This window comes from Stegodyphus dumicola, chromosome 11, assembly GCF_044657685.1.
Source record: "Stegodyphus dumicola isolate Sdum_Otavi_A_Nest chromosome 11, ASM4465768v1".
Classification (NCBI taxonomy): Eukaryota; Metazoa; Arthropoda; class Arachnida; order Araneae; family Eresidae; genus Stegodyphus; species Stegodyphus dumicola.
In genome coordinates this window covers 106,186,458-106,202,519 of record NC_140778.1, presented here as the reverse complement: position 1 = coordinate 106,202,519, position 16,062 = coordinate 106,186,458, and the positions used below count along the sequence as shown (strand labels likewise).

Genomic DNA, 16,062 nt, shown 5'->3' with positions numbered 1-16,062 from the left:
GTGGAAAATTTAGAAATATACCTCTGGCGTTATCAGCAATATTACATCTCTGTAATTAAGCTATAATGTAATTTTTTTATTTGATTTAATTTTTAAAAAATTAATGTGGTAGTTCTGTTCTAATTATTTTAAAAGTTTTTATTTAAAAATAATAAATTGAATATGCTTTCTTAAATTCCTTGATATTTTTTAAAATGTTAGGTTTCCATTATTTTTCTGTTATGAAATATTTATTGCTGTGTGTTTGTTCATAACTTAAACTAAATATATGTATAGCATGTTACAAAACTTCACACACAAACTTTGAGGAAAAGTAGAGAACATTGATATCCATATTCACATAGAAAAACAGGGCTGAAATATCATCTTCATGTGTTAGTGTATAGAGATGACGAGAAATGAATGAAAAGTACTTAAGGGAACAAAATGCTTTTTATTACTCACAAAATATTTGTAAAACACACTGAGTGTACAGAAGGTGTTCAAAATGCACCTGTGAACCACAACATATGCTTCATTTCGTTAAGGCTTGGAAGCGTTTTCTTTTTGAAGAATTCCTGACATATCTTGGACTATAAACAACTATGTGCATGCTACAAGGTGCTCATCACTTGAAACAGGAGTGTGATACACCAGTCTTTTTATGTAACTTCAAAGAAAAGTAATCAAAGGTCCATTCACTAGCCTGCCATCTTGCAGGCTAGTGAAAAAAGTAGTGAAGCACAGACTAGTTTTTTTTTTTTTTTTTTTTTTTTTTTTTTTTTTTAATCATAACTATTCAAGAAATAACTTGGGGAACATGAGAATCAGAATACAAATACAATATTTTGTATTTAAAGGCTTCAGAAAAACATACTAGCATAAAATTGAATAGAACAAATACATTATAGAATCTTAACTCCAGTGGTTCCATGGCATCATTTACCCCTACTCAACATCAGATATCAAATTGGTAAGAATATATATTCCTAGATAAGTATCTGCTTCAGTTGGGTGTTTGCCAGTGAATGTGGTTCTGCAGAAAAGCATTTCTCCAAAGTATCCCACATGTATTCTGTTGGATGAAATTAAGACTTGGATTAGACTGGCCAGGCCAGAGTTGTATTAAACTGTTCAGTCCATTCAAGTGATTATCTTCACTCTCTAACAACTTTTCACTACACAAATCTGATTTTTCTGTTTATCGTCTATAAAAAATTATGTCTGAAGCGCCTAAGAACAGGGACACATGACAAAGATTATAGTTCATGAAATTTTCATATATAAATGATATATGCATATATTGAAGCTAGAATGCACAGCATTTCATTTGCTGACTAGAAGACAAAGAATGTTTTAAATGTGATCACATTTTTCATTTTAGTGTGTTAAAATTTGGTCTATATTTTATTGACAAAAATTTTGAACATATTGCATTATAAACTAAATAGAATATAATTTGCTGTGAGCAACGAGAGTTTACAGAGAATGTTTAAGAAAAGTATCTTTGTGATCTTAGAAATCTCTTTTCTAAAAAATTACAGAGATAAGCTAAATCCTGAAGGGAAAGATATATCACATGTAGCCAATGTGCCACTGAGTGAAATCTAAAATGCTATTCAACCAACTCTTTGAAGAATGCTGGAAGTAGCTCAAAACTAACTCTATCGCAGATTTCAAACACAAACACTAGTATAGGTATGCCTGGCCTTCTGTAAGCTTCATTTAAATTTACTTCCAGAGCTTCATTTTTCTAAAACTTCCAGAGATTCGTTCAGGTTGGTGAGAATAGCCAAATGTCCTAGTGCCTTAGTCTTATTAATTTAAAAGCTCATGTGAAGTGTATAAAATATTTAGCATTTGTAATTGAATCTGAAAATTTTATTTTCAGAATGAAGTAAATGAACTTTTAATCCTATAACATAGAATTAAAAGCATACTTTTGAGAACTGTAATATCATTTATTAAAAATGTTTTTCTTATTTAATGTATCATTTTATTTTTATGGAAATAAATTACTAGTTTGATAAGATTTGATTTTTAAATATTCATGAAAGTATTCTCTCAGTTGTAAGAAACTGAACCCTGTAAGTGGCTAAATTGTGTATACCATATTTCCTTGCATATTTCCCCCTGTTTTTTACTAATTTTATTGTCTGAAAATCGAGAAGAAAATTATGTAATTTAATTACCAAAGGATGGGGTTACAGTAAGAACATAACAAATGAAAAATAATCATAGATAAATTACAAGTAACTATCACAATATTATTTCTTTGAAACAAACCTACATTTCAATAAGAATACATAATAGTATTAACAATACGAGATCTAATAAGTTATCTTCAGTTCTCCTTCCTTGTAACTTGAATCTTGTCCATTCTCTTCTCTTTGTTGTCTTTGCTTCTACTTGGGCTTCAAATCATCAATAAATATTTAGAGAAGATGAATATGCAGCTGATTCAGGGAAAGCAAAGACTGAATGTCAGTTCATGTTTGTTTCATTGTCATGGGTCGGTTCTTGTATTAGGCTGGGATAAAGCTCAACAGTAAAAAGGGAAAGCTTCAACGTGACTTCACAGGTAGTTTGCAAGGGTTTGTCTTAAACTATGTGGATGTACCCATTTTAAAATTTAGGGGAGTTCATTCTGGGAATAAAATTTTCAGAACCTGGTGCTAAAAGGCTAAGGGTAATCATTCATGAGGAAACATGGTATAGATTTAGAACTGCTAGTTTTTAAGTACACAGATATATATACATCTTGAAATAAGATTTGCATTCAATTATTACTAAAAATGTGATATTTAAAATATAAACTTCAAATTCACCATCGCTGATACAGCAACACACTTAGTTTGCTAACTTGAGCTTTTTTGCTGAATGCTGTATTAGACAGGAACAAGATATGAAACTAGTGAATGTTTTGGTAGTTGCTTTAGAAAACCATGCATGTATATGGGTGATCGTTTCCAAAACTATCATACTATGAAAAATTTCAAAACATAATATTTTTATTTTGTTGAAGATTTATAAACGTGAACTTGTTTTATATAATGCAGCTAAGAAATAAATATTTTGTTTTAGTGCAGCAATTCTATTTTTTATATTATATATGTACACTTGTAACTAACATAGTGCTGGAGTTGTTGATGTACTATTATAAGTCACGAAGCGGGAGTAGAAAGGGTTAAAGTAGTATGTATATTAAAAGTAAAGAATCAGAATACAGATTGGGAAGGTTGCTTTGAAGTTATAATCAGAAAAATACCTCTTACTTGTGGTCTTTTTGAAAGTGTTACAAGTTCAGAGCCAAACTCTTAACCGCTTCTTAGTTAATATTCTGTGCTATGTTTTAAACTTGTATCTTATGTTGTTCATTCTTCTAGTAATCTTGTTAAATAACTGTTGTTGAATTATTCAAAATATTATTTGTTTCATAACCTCTCCCTTTATTTTTCAGCCAAATTGTTATGCGAAGATCATTACAGTTGAGGGTCTGAAAAAGATAGTTATTTATTCTAAGCAACCAATTAATGTAAATGAAGAAATAACTTACGATTATAAGTTTCCCATTGAGGATGAGAAAATCATTTGTCTGTGTGGGGCACCACAGTGTCGTGGGACGCTCAACTGAAGTTCATACATTTGGAACTGTGGCAATATATCTACATGTGATAAAAATTCAAAGAATATGACAAATTGTGTGGATTTGCTACACAGTTATTGTCAAAAATTTAGATAATTGTACATAATCAGTTCTGTTGTTTCATTCATTCTATCCATGTTACCATATTTTTGGAAGTGTACATATAAAAAGAACCATTTTATATAAGGAGAAAAAAATCTAGCATAAGTTGAAAGTCGTAACATATTTTGAAGTTTTAGTTTTATTTAAATTATAATTTATATCATGTGAAGTAAACAAATCCACTTTCCGAATGTGTATTCACATCTGTAAATGAAGACAGAATTTCCCATCATGTTTGTTGATTTTTTCTGTATTTAAAAAAAAAAAAAAAAATTTGCTGTTTCAGTAAGATAATTTAAGACTGTATTAAGTGCCACTGGAAATAAATGTATTTTATAGTTTGATCTTTGTCAATGTTTTTTAATACATTGCAGCATCTGCAGTCCTTTTAAAGATAATTTTATAAATTTTGAAATATTATTTTTGCAACCAAGAGTTTTGAAGAGGAGATGTAGTTTGTAATGCATACATAATGAGTAGATATTTGTAATAGTAACATTAATTTGTATCACAATGTGTAAATTGCATTGACTGAAAAAGATCCTGCTTCTTTTCCATCTTATGTTTATGAAATAATATTTTATTTCATCTTTTCCATTTTTAAAATTATTTTAAGCATCTCTAGATTAATATTGTATTAATATTACTTTAAGTGAGGTTTGTATAAATATATTTAATAGAAGTTTATTTTATTTTTAATAATTTGTGTCTTTTAAGATTATGGCCTGTGTTTTGAACAAAAAATTCTCGATAATATAAATATAAATATTAAAAAATAATTTTAAAAAATTAATTAATATGAGTGAATGTGAATTTCAGTTACTAGCGTTATTTCTTCATAAATACATAGATTTTACTTGGAATTTTGTGTAGTTTTTGTTTGGAGAGTACACATTGGAAATTATGTAACTTCTTAGCATTCTGAAAGCTAAAAAATATTGCTGATATGTTAGGTGTATTTTTCTTTTTAAGACTGAAATGTTTTCATTCACACTAGTGTCAGATATGTATATTGCTTTTCATCGCACCCTGCACAGTTCATTGTTAGTTGAAATGCTTTTATCTTTCCCTGACTAAATTTAAAATGAAACAGTATTGGTATTAAGCAACGAGTTTGATCCTAGATATGAATTTCTTTGTGAAATCAGCATGCTGTGTACTTAATCTGTACTAAATTTTTCTTGATGTAACATTTTTCAGTTATATATGTATTTAATTTCAATGCTATTTTATGTATTTTTTCCATTTGCAATAAACAGTTTGCCAAGAGCATCAAAATTACATATATATGGTAATGAATGTTACTGATTTCAAAACTGCAAAAGCAATGTGCATAGTATAGAAAGGCTGTGATAGACAGCTTTTAAGGCCTGAGCCCCCAAATGCTTGATATAAAATAAAAATTGAGTGCATTTGGAGTTTTGAAATTTAAGGCAGAGAGACAGATAGATAGGATTCCGGTGTGGGCTTCTTCCTGGCTGCTGGCAGCCTTAGCTATTGTTGAAGGATTATGAGACATTTTACTTTTATAATAATTAATATTATATTTTAAAAGGATTAAATTTAAAAAATATATAAATTGCATGAGTGAAATATATTCCATCTTTATGAACTTGAATAATTAAAAAAGGAAAACTGCTTGTTAGCATGACAGCCACAATTATCCTTCCTTTATTTTTTTTTTTTAAATGGGGAAAGGAGTAAGTCTTTGGTGAAGAATCTCATACAATACATTAATGATTGTCATGTATCAAAGTAAATAATTCAGTTTTTAGTGCAGACTGTAATTTTATGCATCATTATTTACATCCTTGAATGGAAGAACACATATTTAAAATAATAAGTGTGATATTGCAGTTGAAATGCTGCCAATGAATTTTTGATTATGTGACCATTAAAAAGTACTTGTGTAAGTACTTTTGATAACTTTTTCAAGGAGCATAGTTTTATCATTTTGATGTTCAGTGAATTAATAAAAAGTAAATCATATCATATGAACGATTTTGATACAAAATCTGCCATTGTGAGAGGTATATATTTAAAATTGTGGGACCACAACCTGCATTTATTTCTATATTCTTGTATTATTGTTGTGTCTCATTAAATATCAAAATCCAGGCCATAATTCTAATGAAATAAAAAGTAAAGAAAGAAGTACATTTAAATGATGTAAAATTTCCAGCTTTTATGAGGATAAAATCAGATTTAATATGTAATTTTCATCATTGTAAATCAAATGTATAAATGAGCTTATGAAGGTCAAAAAGAGTGGGAAAGTCGTTTGCATATACATTAATAATTATTCTTATTGTAAAAAAGTTTAAATTTATTATATAAGCTATTGTTACTTGTAAAGGATATAATTGTCTTGGTTGGTTTTCTTTCTCTTTTTTTAATTTTTATTCTAAAATGCTATGATTGTAATATTCTATTTCACAACAATATGCTGCTGCAATAAACTTTTAATACATTATTATTGCTTTCATATTTGCAAGTAATTGAGCATTAGTATTCACAATTTATGAGCTGATTGCTATATGATTTTCTTCATGAGGAAATTATAAATTAATCACATGAACTTGAGAAAGCCTTTTTCTTTTTTGAAAATTTTTCATTTTTTTCTCTAAAAATATTGATTTACCCCTCCTTTTCCATTTTATTCATATTATGACTGCTTGTAATTTTTCATTTGGCCAAATGCTGAATCATTCTAACCCCTCTGAATGCCATGACCAGCTTTATCTGGTCTTGAGATTTTTTGTCTCATGGTACATATGAATTTATAATTTAAAATCTTTTGTTCTCTTACTTTCTTTACTGCTGTAATGAATGTAAGTTTATGAAATAAGAGACTAAATTATACAACTTTAGCTGACAAATGCTGTTTAAATCCAGGTTTTCATGATTACAGATCCCAAAACCTGCATTGCTCAGAGGGTTAAACTTGCATTCTATTTCAAGTTCTTGAATTTCCATTATAATTAAATAGTTAATAAAGTTTATTTTATTAAAAGTTTCCTTAATGTTAAAAATTAATTTAATTATTGAAATATGGAATTTTAATGAAGTGTGAAAGTATTGTGTTAATTTGATGATTTATTTTGGTTGACTCTTATTATTATTGTTTTTCACATTTCATTTTTGTTTTTTAAACTACCTTTCATTGCTATTCATTAATATATATATATATATATATATATATATATATATATATTAATAGCAATAATTCTATATGATAATATAGATATGTATATTTATATATATATCATACAGAATGTATATGTTAAGTATGATTATTGCTTGCATATGTGGATGCATAGCAAAACAGTGAAAATTTTTTGATAAATCACAGTAATTAATAAAAAAATAAAATGAAATAGATGTTAATAACAAAACTTTGTCTAAATCTCATGTTTTGTCTTAAAGTAAAAATTATAGTTACCAATATTTGTTAAAACTATCATTACCAACATTTGTTAGCTGAATTTTTTTTTACCGTAATTGTTTAATTATTTTATAGAATATATTTATCAGCATATGTGTCTTTAGTAAATTACTTATTTACCTGAAGACTCATGGAATCCAATATTTTTTAGAAAGCAAATGATTTGTGATATTGTGCAGAACTGAAAATAACTAATACCACATCTGAATTTGACCATGGGTAATAGTTTCATCAGAATTGTTTTAGCACATTACAGCTCAGTTTTTAATGTTTTTATGTAATTATTTCCAAAATAATTAATTGGTGGTAATTAAGTGATGTCTCAAAATTCATCAATATTCTGATTGCAAAACTACATGTCTTCAAATAAACAACAAAACCCCAATGTAGAAACTGCTGATGTCTATTTTTTATTTTTTCTGTTAATTTTCTATTTTTATTCTTTATTTAATTTAATTTTTAACTAACTACAATTAAAACAGCATTTCCTAAGTTGCACTATCTTTTTCTTTTTGACCTTTTGTTGTCATTTGTTTATTTTTTATTATTAGTTGATTAGGTTAAATTTTTGTGTAATTAGTTAATTCATGGTATTTTGTAAAAATTAGTTGCATATGAATTATTCTATAGCTTGAAGTTTTGATATTTCCTCATTAGGAATATTTGGATACTTTATATTTTGGTGGGTTTGGTTTCACTTTTATTTCATTGGTCTCTCAAGTGCACTATTATCCCCCCTTCAGCATTCTTGGAATTGGGATGAAATATAACTTTAGATTAAATAATAAGATAGAGGCAGGACTTTTCTTGTATTAGAGTTCTCATATGGTATTTAAAGAGGTGCATGGTAAAGTTTTTCATTATATTTAGTTTACTATGAATATATCTCTATATATTCATATACTCTGGTATATTAAAAACTTATGGTATCCCAAAACCCAAAACTCTTATACCATAGTTGAAAATTAATGTTTTGTCTACAAATTTAATAAAACATTGTTATGGAAATTCATAGTGCTAAAAGCTTGTGTTAATGAAAAACTCTTGAGAATATTGTACACTTAATAGTAAGGAAGTAAATATGAGCCATAAGTTCTGAAATTGCATCATCAGTATTTGTTTTTGTGTATAAACTAATTTGTTTTTGTTCTGCCACTGTTTCTTGTGAATATCAAAATTGCAGTAATCTTTATGCTAAAGCTGAAAACATTTTGAAACACTGTATATAACATGTGTTGTATAATTCTTACAATGCTTTTGAAGTTTCATATGTAAAAATTTAAGCAATGTTATTATGTGTATGTCATGTTCTTAATGGAGATGTAATGTTTGATTTCTAAAATGTTCTCAGATTTAATAGAAGAAAATTTTTTTTTTTTTTTTTTTTTTTTTTTTGTGTGTGTGTGTGTGTGTGTGTGTTTCCATATCACATTTGCTTTGTTATATTATAAATGTCAGATTTATTATTTATCATTTGAAAAATAGAATATTTTAATTTCAGTTAATAATTGTATTTTTATTTTGTATAGTATTATAGTTGTAAAGTAAAAATATATTCAACAAAGGTTTCTTTTAAAGTAACTTTGTTCAAATTTGTTTTTCCTCCTAGAATGAATAACATATTCCATTTTATAAATGAGAGAGGAATTTGTATTTATATTGTGCATTTATTAATATTTTTCTGTCTCTCTGCTTGCTTCCAAATGCCAGTTTACTTATTTTTTTTTTACTGACGTACAAATATTTCCTTGAAGTGGAGAATAAGTATCTGAGTAAGCCATTTGTAGAAAAGATTTTTCTTAAGTATCAGCTATCTAATATTGTACATTCATAATTTCTGTAATTAGTACTTTGTACATAAAAAATTATCAGTTACCTCTTAAAAGTGTACCATATTTTGAAGTCTTATATTAAAATGTTTTGTTCTTTATTCTGTTATTTATTTGGAAATGGTGAACTAATTTTCACCTTTTAATATATTTATAGAGAGAGATAGACATTTTAGATAAAATTTTTCATAATGTTCTCAGTGACCGAGTTGTAATAGCAGTAAAGAAGGGTATGCTGTCTGCCAATTGTTTGTTTTCTTTTGAAAAGAAAATTTAGCAAAATTGGATGTTGCAATTTTTGTAATAAAATTATTGCCCTTACTATCCAAATTATTTTGCATTAAATCCAGAAGTCAATTTTGAATTTTATTTGTATTGTTATTTGTCTTTATTTTTAGCATTGTATTGCAACATAGTCGTCTTCAAAACATGTGAAAGATTTAAAATATTAGTCTGATCGATATAAATAAATATATTGAGGATGCCTTGACGAATTCATTGTACATAATGTTCATGAGTATTTGTACATCAAATGTCCTGGAATCCTCGAGCACTTTGCTCTATGTTTGTTATGTGATGTGCAACTTTCATAAATTGTAAATATATCAGTTTATGCATTAAAAATGTATTCAATTTCTGAGAATTTTCTTTTTTCTTTTTGTAATCAAGAAATATTATGTGAATTTTTATCTTACAAGCGAATTAAACTTTTATACTTGTCAAAGATCACAATTTTTTAATTTGTAAAAGATTGCTTGTGAATATATTACAGTTTAACCGTAAATTTAGCTTTAACCTGTTTGACTTGGCATGTTTCATGACTTTAGTGAACGAAAACTTTCGAGTAGAAACTATTAAAAATCTTATATACAGGTTATAAAATCTTATACACAGGTGCTAAAAATAAATTTTTGTTTTTCTTGTTAAATTACAAAAAAATTTTGTGAAATCTGTCAATGTTTATTAAATTGAACTATTTTTAAATTTAAATTAATTCTTTATTTTTAATATGGTTTTATTTAGTTATGCTCATCAAATCTTAGGCTTATGTTCTGAAAAGGGGATTTTTATTTTAAATATAAACTGTTTCAGTAAAATTTGATAATATTGCCATATGATCTATTTCAAATGAGAAGTTCTTAAAAATAAGTAAATTTGGGAAAAAAGGACTATTTCTGCTGTTAATTACATTATTTACTAACTTATTCTAAAAGCAACTAGTATTTCTTATGCATGACTTAAATATAAAGATAAATCATTTATCTATAACTTGTAATATGTGCAAAGTTTGGTTGATAATATCATATATGCATCTTGGATTTAATTATCATTACAAATTTAGTATTTTCAAATGAATGATAATTCTGTTATAACTATTTCACTGTAGTCTGGTCATCTTTAATGCATTGTGGCATGATCATCCAGCATTTGTTACTCAATGAATTGGCTCATTGAGTATGTGTATTTTGGTGATATAACAAAGAAGTCATTTATCTAGATCAAGATCTCCATAAAAACAATTTATGTCTTCCTTCGACAAGTAGATTGGCAATAATAAGTAGCACTGTAATAATACCTTAAAATTACACAATAGGTGGAGCCATTAATCAGAGTGCAACTGTGCCCTTAATTAAAGAAAACCAAGACTGAAAAAAATCTAACTTTCATACAAGGCAATACAAAATAATGTAAATAGTAAAATAAATTACTACATAAAATGGAATTGTGTAATGCCAGTGTCTTCATGATATTTAACAAACTTCTCTGGTGACTCAATTCATAATCAAAAAGTGAGAAATAAAGAGTGTCTCTCTCTGTTCATCGCTTTTTTTGTACCAAAGAATAAACCTGTGACTGCACTCTGTATATAAACAAGGGTATGACTGCATTATTTGTGAGCCCAATTATAAATTAACCATAGCTTTTGAAGATGGATGTGGGTTTTTAAAGTATTTAATATAAGTTATTATCCGTTGATGCATAATATTTTGTTAGTGTTGGTTGTAATATACAGGCAGAATAATGCTTTATTTACCATCAATTTCTGAATTTTGACAATTTTAAATGCAAATTAATTACAAGTAAAAATGTGTATAATAAGAATCCACTTTAGTTGGGACTTCACAGTAGTACAAATTTATTAAGATATAATTTAATGAATATTCCATCTGCATGAAATTGTTTTGGGATCCATCAAACAAATTTTTTGTTACTAGGTATTCATATTCACGGTGTTTCAGCAATTTGGTTACAAACTTTTAGAAAAGATAGAGTATATCTAGGTGATGGAAAATCACATAGCAATGCATGGTTGGAAATGCTCTCCTCTTGACGACACAAGAAGGGATGGACATGAACAGGGTAAGAAAATATATTTATTACAATCAGTGCAGCTAAAATGTTGGAAATGTTAAATTTTGCATACATAAACAAGCCTTGATGTTCGTTTCCACCTGAATACAGCATATCCTTAACATTAGACGGGCAAGCGGGATCAGGTGAATTGGCCAGCAAGATCACTTTCTCTGAAGTTACGTCAAGACACTGGTATGCGAAACCCCATTAACATTGCTTAGGAACTTGGTGCATGTATCACGGCAGCTGCTGGGAAAGTCCGGGACTCGCCAGGAACGTGTTTGTTTTTGACTATGCATTGCTATGTAATTTTCCTTTGTCCAGATCTCTCCTAAGAGTTTGTAACCGAATTGCTGAAACACTGTGCACAATCAGTGACACAAGAGGGATTTTTCAAATTTGCATTTCATATATTTTTTCAGAAAACGTATCCTCCTTTTTCAGTTTTGAAGCAAATTTCAGTCTGATTAGCAGGAAAATTAAAGTTGCCAAATATTGAATTGCATCTATCTAATGGTTTGAAATTGTACAAAAAATTTCATTTGTGTAGGTCTTCATAGTACATATTTGTATACAATAATTACTGTGCAGATAAATCCCAGTTTTATTCAAAACAATATGTCTGCATGCTTAATATTGTGCATAAGCATGCATAAAATTGTTCACTATGCAAAAAATATTCAGTTTTATCTGTGCCTAGTATTGCATATCACTATCACTGTGTATTTCAGTTACATTTTATACATCAAGGCTATCTGATATTATATTCTCATCTTATATCCTCTAAAGAATTTCATTCTTAAAACCAGAAATTCTAAAATTATAGAATGTCTACCACTAATGGTACATTATTTTTGGTTTACAATTTGTACACAAGATTTGAATGGTTGTCCTTTTGGTTAACAATGATACATATTTTAATTGTTATATATGTGGTACCAAATTTAAGAAGTTCGAGAACCTGTATCTTAAACCTTTGGGTAATCAAGTTCCAGAGATTAAAAAGAAGATATACATTTACTATATAGCTTCGAATAGGAACAGGTATGTTAAAGATTTCTAATCATTTTTGTATTAGGAAGTTATAAACAACAAAGAAGAGTTAGTTTTGTGCTCAGTAGTAGTCAGTTTTGTAGTGTGTGAAAATCCAAAATATTGGGGCATTATAAAATATATTGGTGGAGTTCGGAATTTTGAGAAAAGAGAAAAATTTCATAATGTAAAGCAAATGTTTATTTAAACCAGGCATGTCAAACTCTTATCTTAAATGAGCCGAATTATCATCAGGGTACACTGGTGTGTACTGCAAGGGGGCTAAGTAATTTTCGTACATAATAATTCATTAAAATTTTATAAATGCATAAATCCTTATCTAATACTGATGTTCTTTAAAAAAAATGGAGAAATCCGCTCAGTAGATGAATACCTATTTTTCTTTCCCGAATCCTAAATTCTTTTTCCAGCAAAGCTTTCGGATGGCTCGAAATGTGCTACTCAGGTAAGGATTTTCAAAACAGAGGCTAATTAAACGTCTGTTACTCTGGATCTCGGTGAGAACTTGTTCCTTTCCATAAGTGAAGACAATTGTTCAAACTGATATGTACTTTCAAACAGAAAAATCACGTACGATGCAAATTTTCGGCTGTCTAGGAACAGCGGAAGTATTTAGAAAATTTCAGGAGTTACTTTTTGTTTTCGAACCTAGTCGCAATGATTTTTTATTAGTTCCGCATTAAATAAGCTGACACAATTTCAGGGTCAGTTTAGAACAGAGACAGCTGGTCTTCGATAGATTTGATAACGCGGTATCTTACTTCGAATTAACCTTTAAAATGCTGAATATTTTCAGCACACGTTTTGTCCAAAGCAGGCTCTCTTGTTTTTTTTTTTTTTTTTTTTTTTCCGGGGGGGGGCTTTGAATGTTTCTACTAGTTCATTCATAGTCATAATACCTATAACTTTTCTTTGCAGTTTCAGGTTCAAATCCAATTAATTTTCGTAACATTAGCTATGAGAGCGTTTTTTTTTTTTAATTACCAACAAATGGCAAATTCCGTCCTTCAAGCTTCCCAACCCGTGAAGCGGTATAGCTAGCACACTTTTATGTAACAGGGAAGCCCATAATATTCGCTTTCTGTATCTTCCAAGATAACAGAAACTTGTCGCTTTTTCGAACCATAAATTTACAAAACAGATTTTTCTTAAAATAGCTCCAAAACACTATTCTCCTGGTGTAGAAGATAGCGAAAGTGATGGAAGTTACGTCTCTCATAACATTTATCTCTCTTTGAAGGCATGCTTATTTTTTCCATTTATCGAAAGGCGTTTCTCCGTGGCTACACAGAACAGTTTGCACAGAGGTAAATCATAGATTTTCAGAAATTCACAAACAGTTTTGAATATATTCTTTCCAGTGGCAATATTATGTAACTGTACAATGTCTAGCAGTTCCTCAAACAACATGGGACCTTCAGCGACTGAGTCATAAAGTCCCTGAACAGTGAGAATTCTGCCCGGGTTCAAATACCGACGAACGGGCTTAGAACGTCCTACTCGAAGGTGTCTTTCCCGTTAAGCCGCTAACCCTCGTGTGGTTTCCTATAATCAAACCAGTCAAGCGAAAACATTCTGAAAAACGTAGTTTCGCATCACAAAAGGGCTCCAAGAAACACTACTAGTTCAGCTTCGCCAGGCCTGTTGTCACACGCACTGGAATATGCAATCAAGCTCGACTTTTTTTTAATTGATAACTCAAATTGGACACCAATTTAGTTACTCATACAGCTACTTTATCGCAGGACAGTAAGCTGCTTTGAAATACCTTTACACATCCAGGACTATTTCAATGGTTTTGATTTAAGAGTCTTATAAATTCACCACAAGTTAAAGATTTTGAGTGTGTGATTATCATTTTCCATAATGCATACTTTGTATTTGCTTTCTTTACTTAATTTAGTAAACATCCTCGATTAGTGCTTCAATACTGCTTTCATTCCCTTAGCATGATTTTCCTCATCGATTCTTCAATAATTATATTTATATTGTTGATAGAATATATTTATTGCAATAAACCGAACTGCCTGAATATTTCTCGCTAAAATTTACCTTAATATTCCTTGAAGAGTCTGGAAGCCTTCGAAATTTTCGGGGAATAACATTTACATAATACAAGAGAAAAAACTTGTTACGGTAATCCAAACTATGGTTGTTATCCGGATGACGTATTTTCCCTAAAGATGAGTATCAAAGACAGTTGTGATACTCTTTCCCTGCAAAGGGATTTTCTCAGCAGCAAAACGGTGAACGAATTCACACACAGACACATACAGATCGTATTTTATTCTCGAGTGTCAAGATGCAGAAACATCTTTTTACTCGACTTCACAATTTTGTTGTTTTACTCGACTTCACAATTTTGTTGTTTGTTTATTAAATCGGTATAGCAAAACGTGCTTATATAAAAATTGGGTTTTTCTAGGTTATAGGAAGCATGGATTTTCTAGATTATAAGAAGACTGATTTACCAAGTTTTCGCCGTTATCCGATACCATAAACTGATTACAAACACAATAATAAAAGTTTGAATTTTAATAGGGTTCAATCAACTTTAAAAAAAAATATTGTGTTACATATTATGCGTGCTACTATTTATATACTTTTGAGGTATCATCATCAGCTTCGAGCCCATAGCGTTCTAGCACTAAAATCACTGAACATTTGTAGTTTCGACCTGATAACGTTTCCATGCGAACGGCCTGATTGCAAGACCGTTTTCGTATTTTTTCCCGTACGTAGTGTCAGTTTCACTTAGAAAGTCCTCAACGAAAGTATCACTTCCCTTAGGCAGATAGCTCTAGTGTGCTTTGCCATAATCAACAAATCTAAATTAAACTATACTCTGTTGCTTCGTGGCAATAATTGACTACCACCTACTAAAAAAAAATATATTCTTTCCTAGTACACAACGACGTGGCCATTCATCTCACTGTAAATAATACTGAAAATGAAGCCATAAAGATAAAAGAATTCCTCATCCAACTTACTCCGTGCATTTAATTGCTTTGAAAAGGCCTATTCTAAAAAAAAAAAAAAAAAAAAAAAAAAAAAAAAAAAAGAGTTTTGAAAGTTATTTGGAATTGAGCAATTAAAGAACAACAACTAATATTATATCTTGAGGTATAAAATATAACAATTTTGTAATAAATAACAGATTTAATTTCAATAACAGAATAAAGCAGTGGTTGGGTTAAGCCAGTCAACGAACTGGTAATTAAAACTGAATGCATCGGAGGAGAATGTTGCGACACCAGGAAGAAGAATGTTGCGACACCAGGAAGAAGAATGTTGCGACACCTTTTGAAGAACAAAATTTGTGAATGTGAATTGCGTCTGTTAAAAGAAAGTTCATTGTTAAAAATCTGGATGTCCTAAAATATTATATTTATAATGGTAAACATTCATAGAAGGTAAAGAAGATAAACTAGTATTGGCTACCCTTAAATAAGTTTATTAAGAATTGCTCTAGGTCGTTTTACATTATTTACATCACTATTTCCCGTTAATAAAACTTGTCATAGCGAATTATGCCTTTTACATTGATATAGCATTAATTATTCATTATTCATTCATCGGGTCATTTATTTTTCCTAACATTTGTTGTTAGCATCTTATCTGTGTCAAATAAGATTCAGTTTGAGTGTCTTTTT

The 16,062-nt window shown here is 29.1% G+C and overlaps 1 protein-coding gene across 1 annotated transcript in view; it reads left to right on the top strand.

Moving 5' to 3' along the window:
- Positions 1-9,644, top strand: part of Set1 (SET domain containing 1) — an 88,163-nt gene extending 78,519 nt beyond the window's left edge. The window contains exon 16 of the mRNA XM_085827043.1: positions 3,440-9,644. Coding sequence (XP_085683169.1) covers positions 3,440-3,613 — 174 coding nt within the window. The 3' untranslated portion in view covers positions 3,614-9,644. The remainder of the gene's footprint in view (positions 1-3,439) is intronic.
- Positions 9,645-16,062: the final 6,418 nt, after the last annotated feature.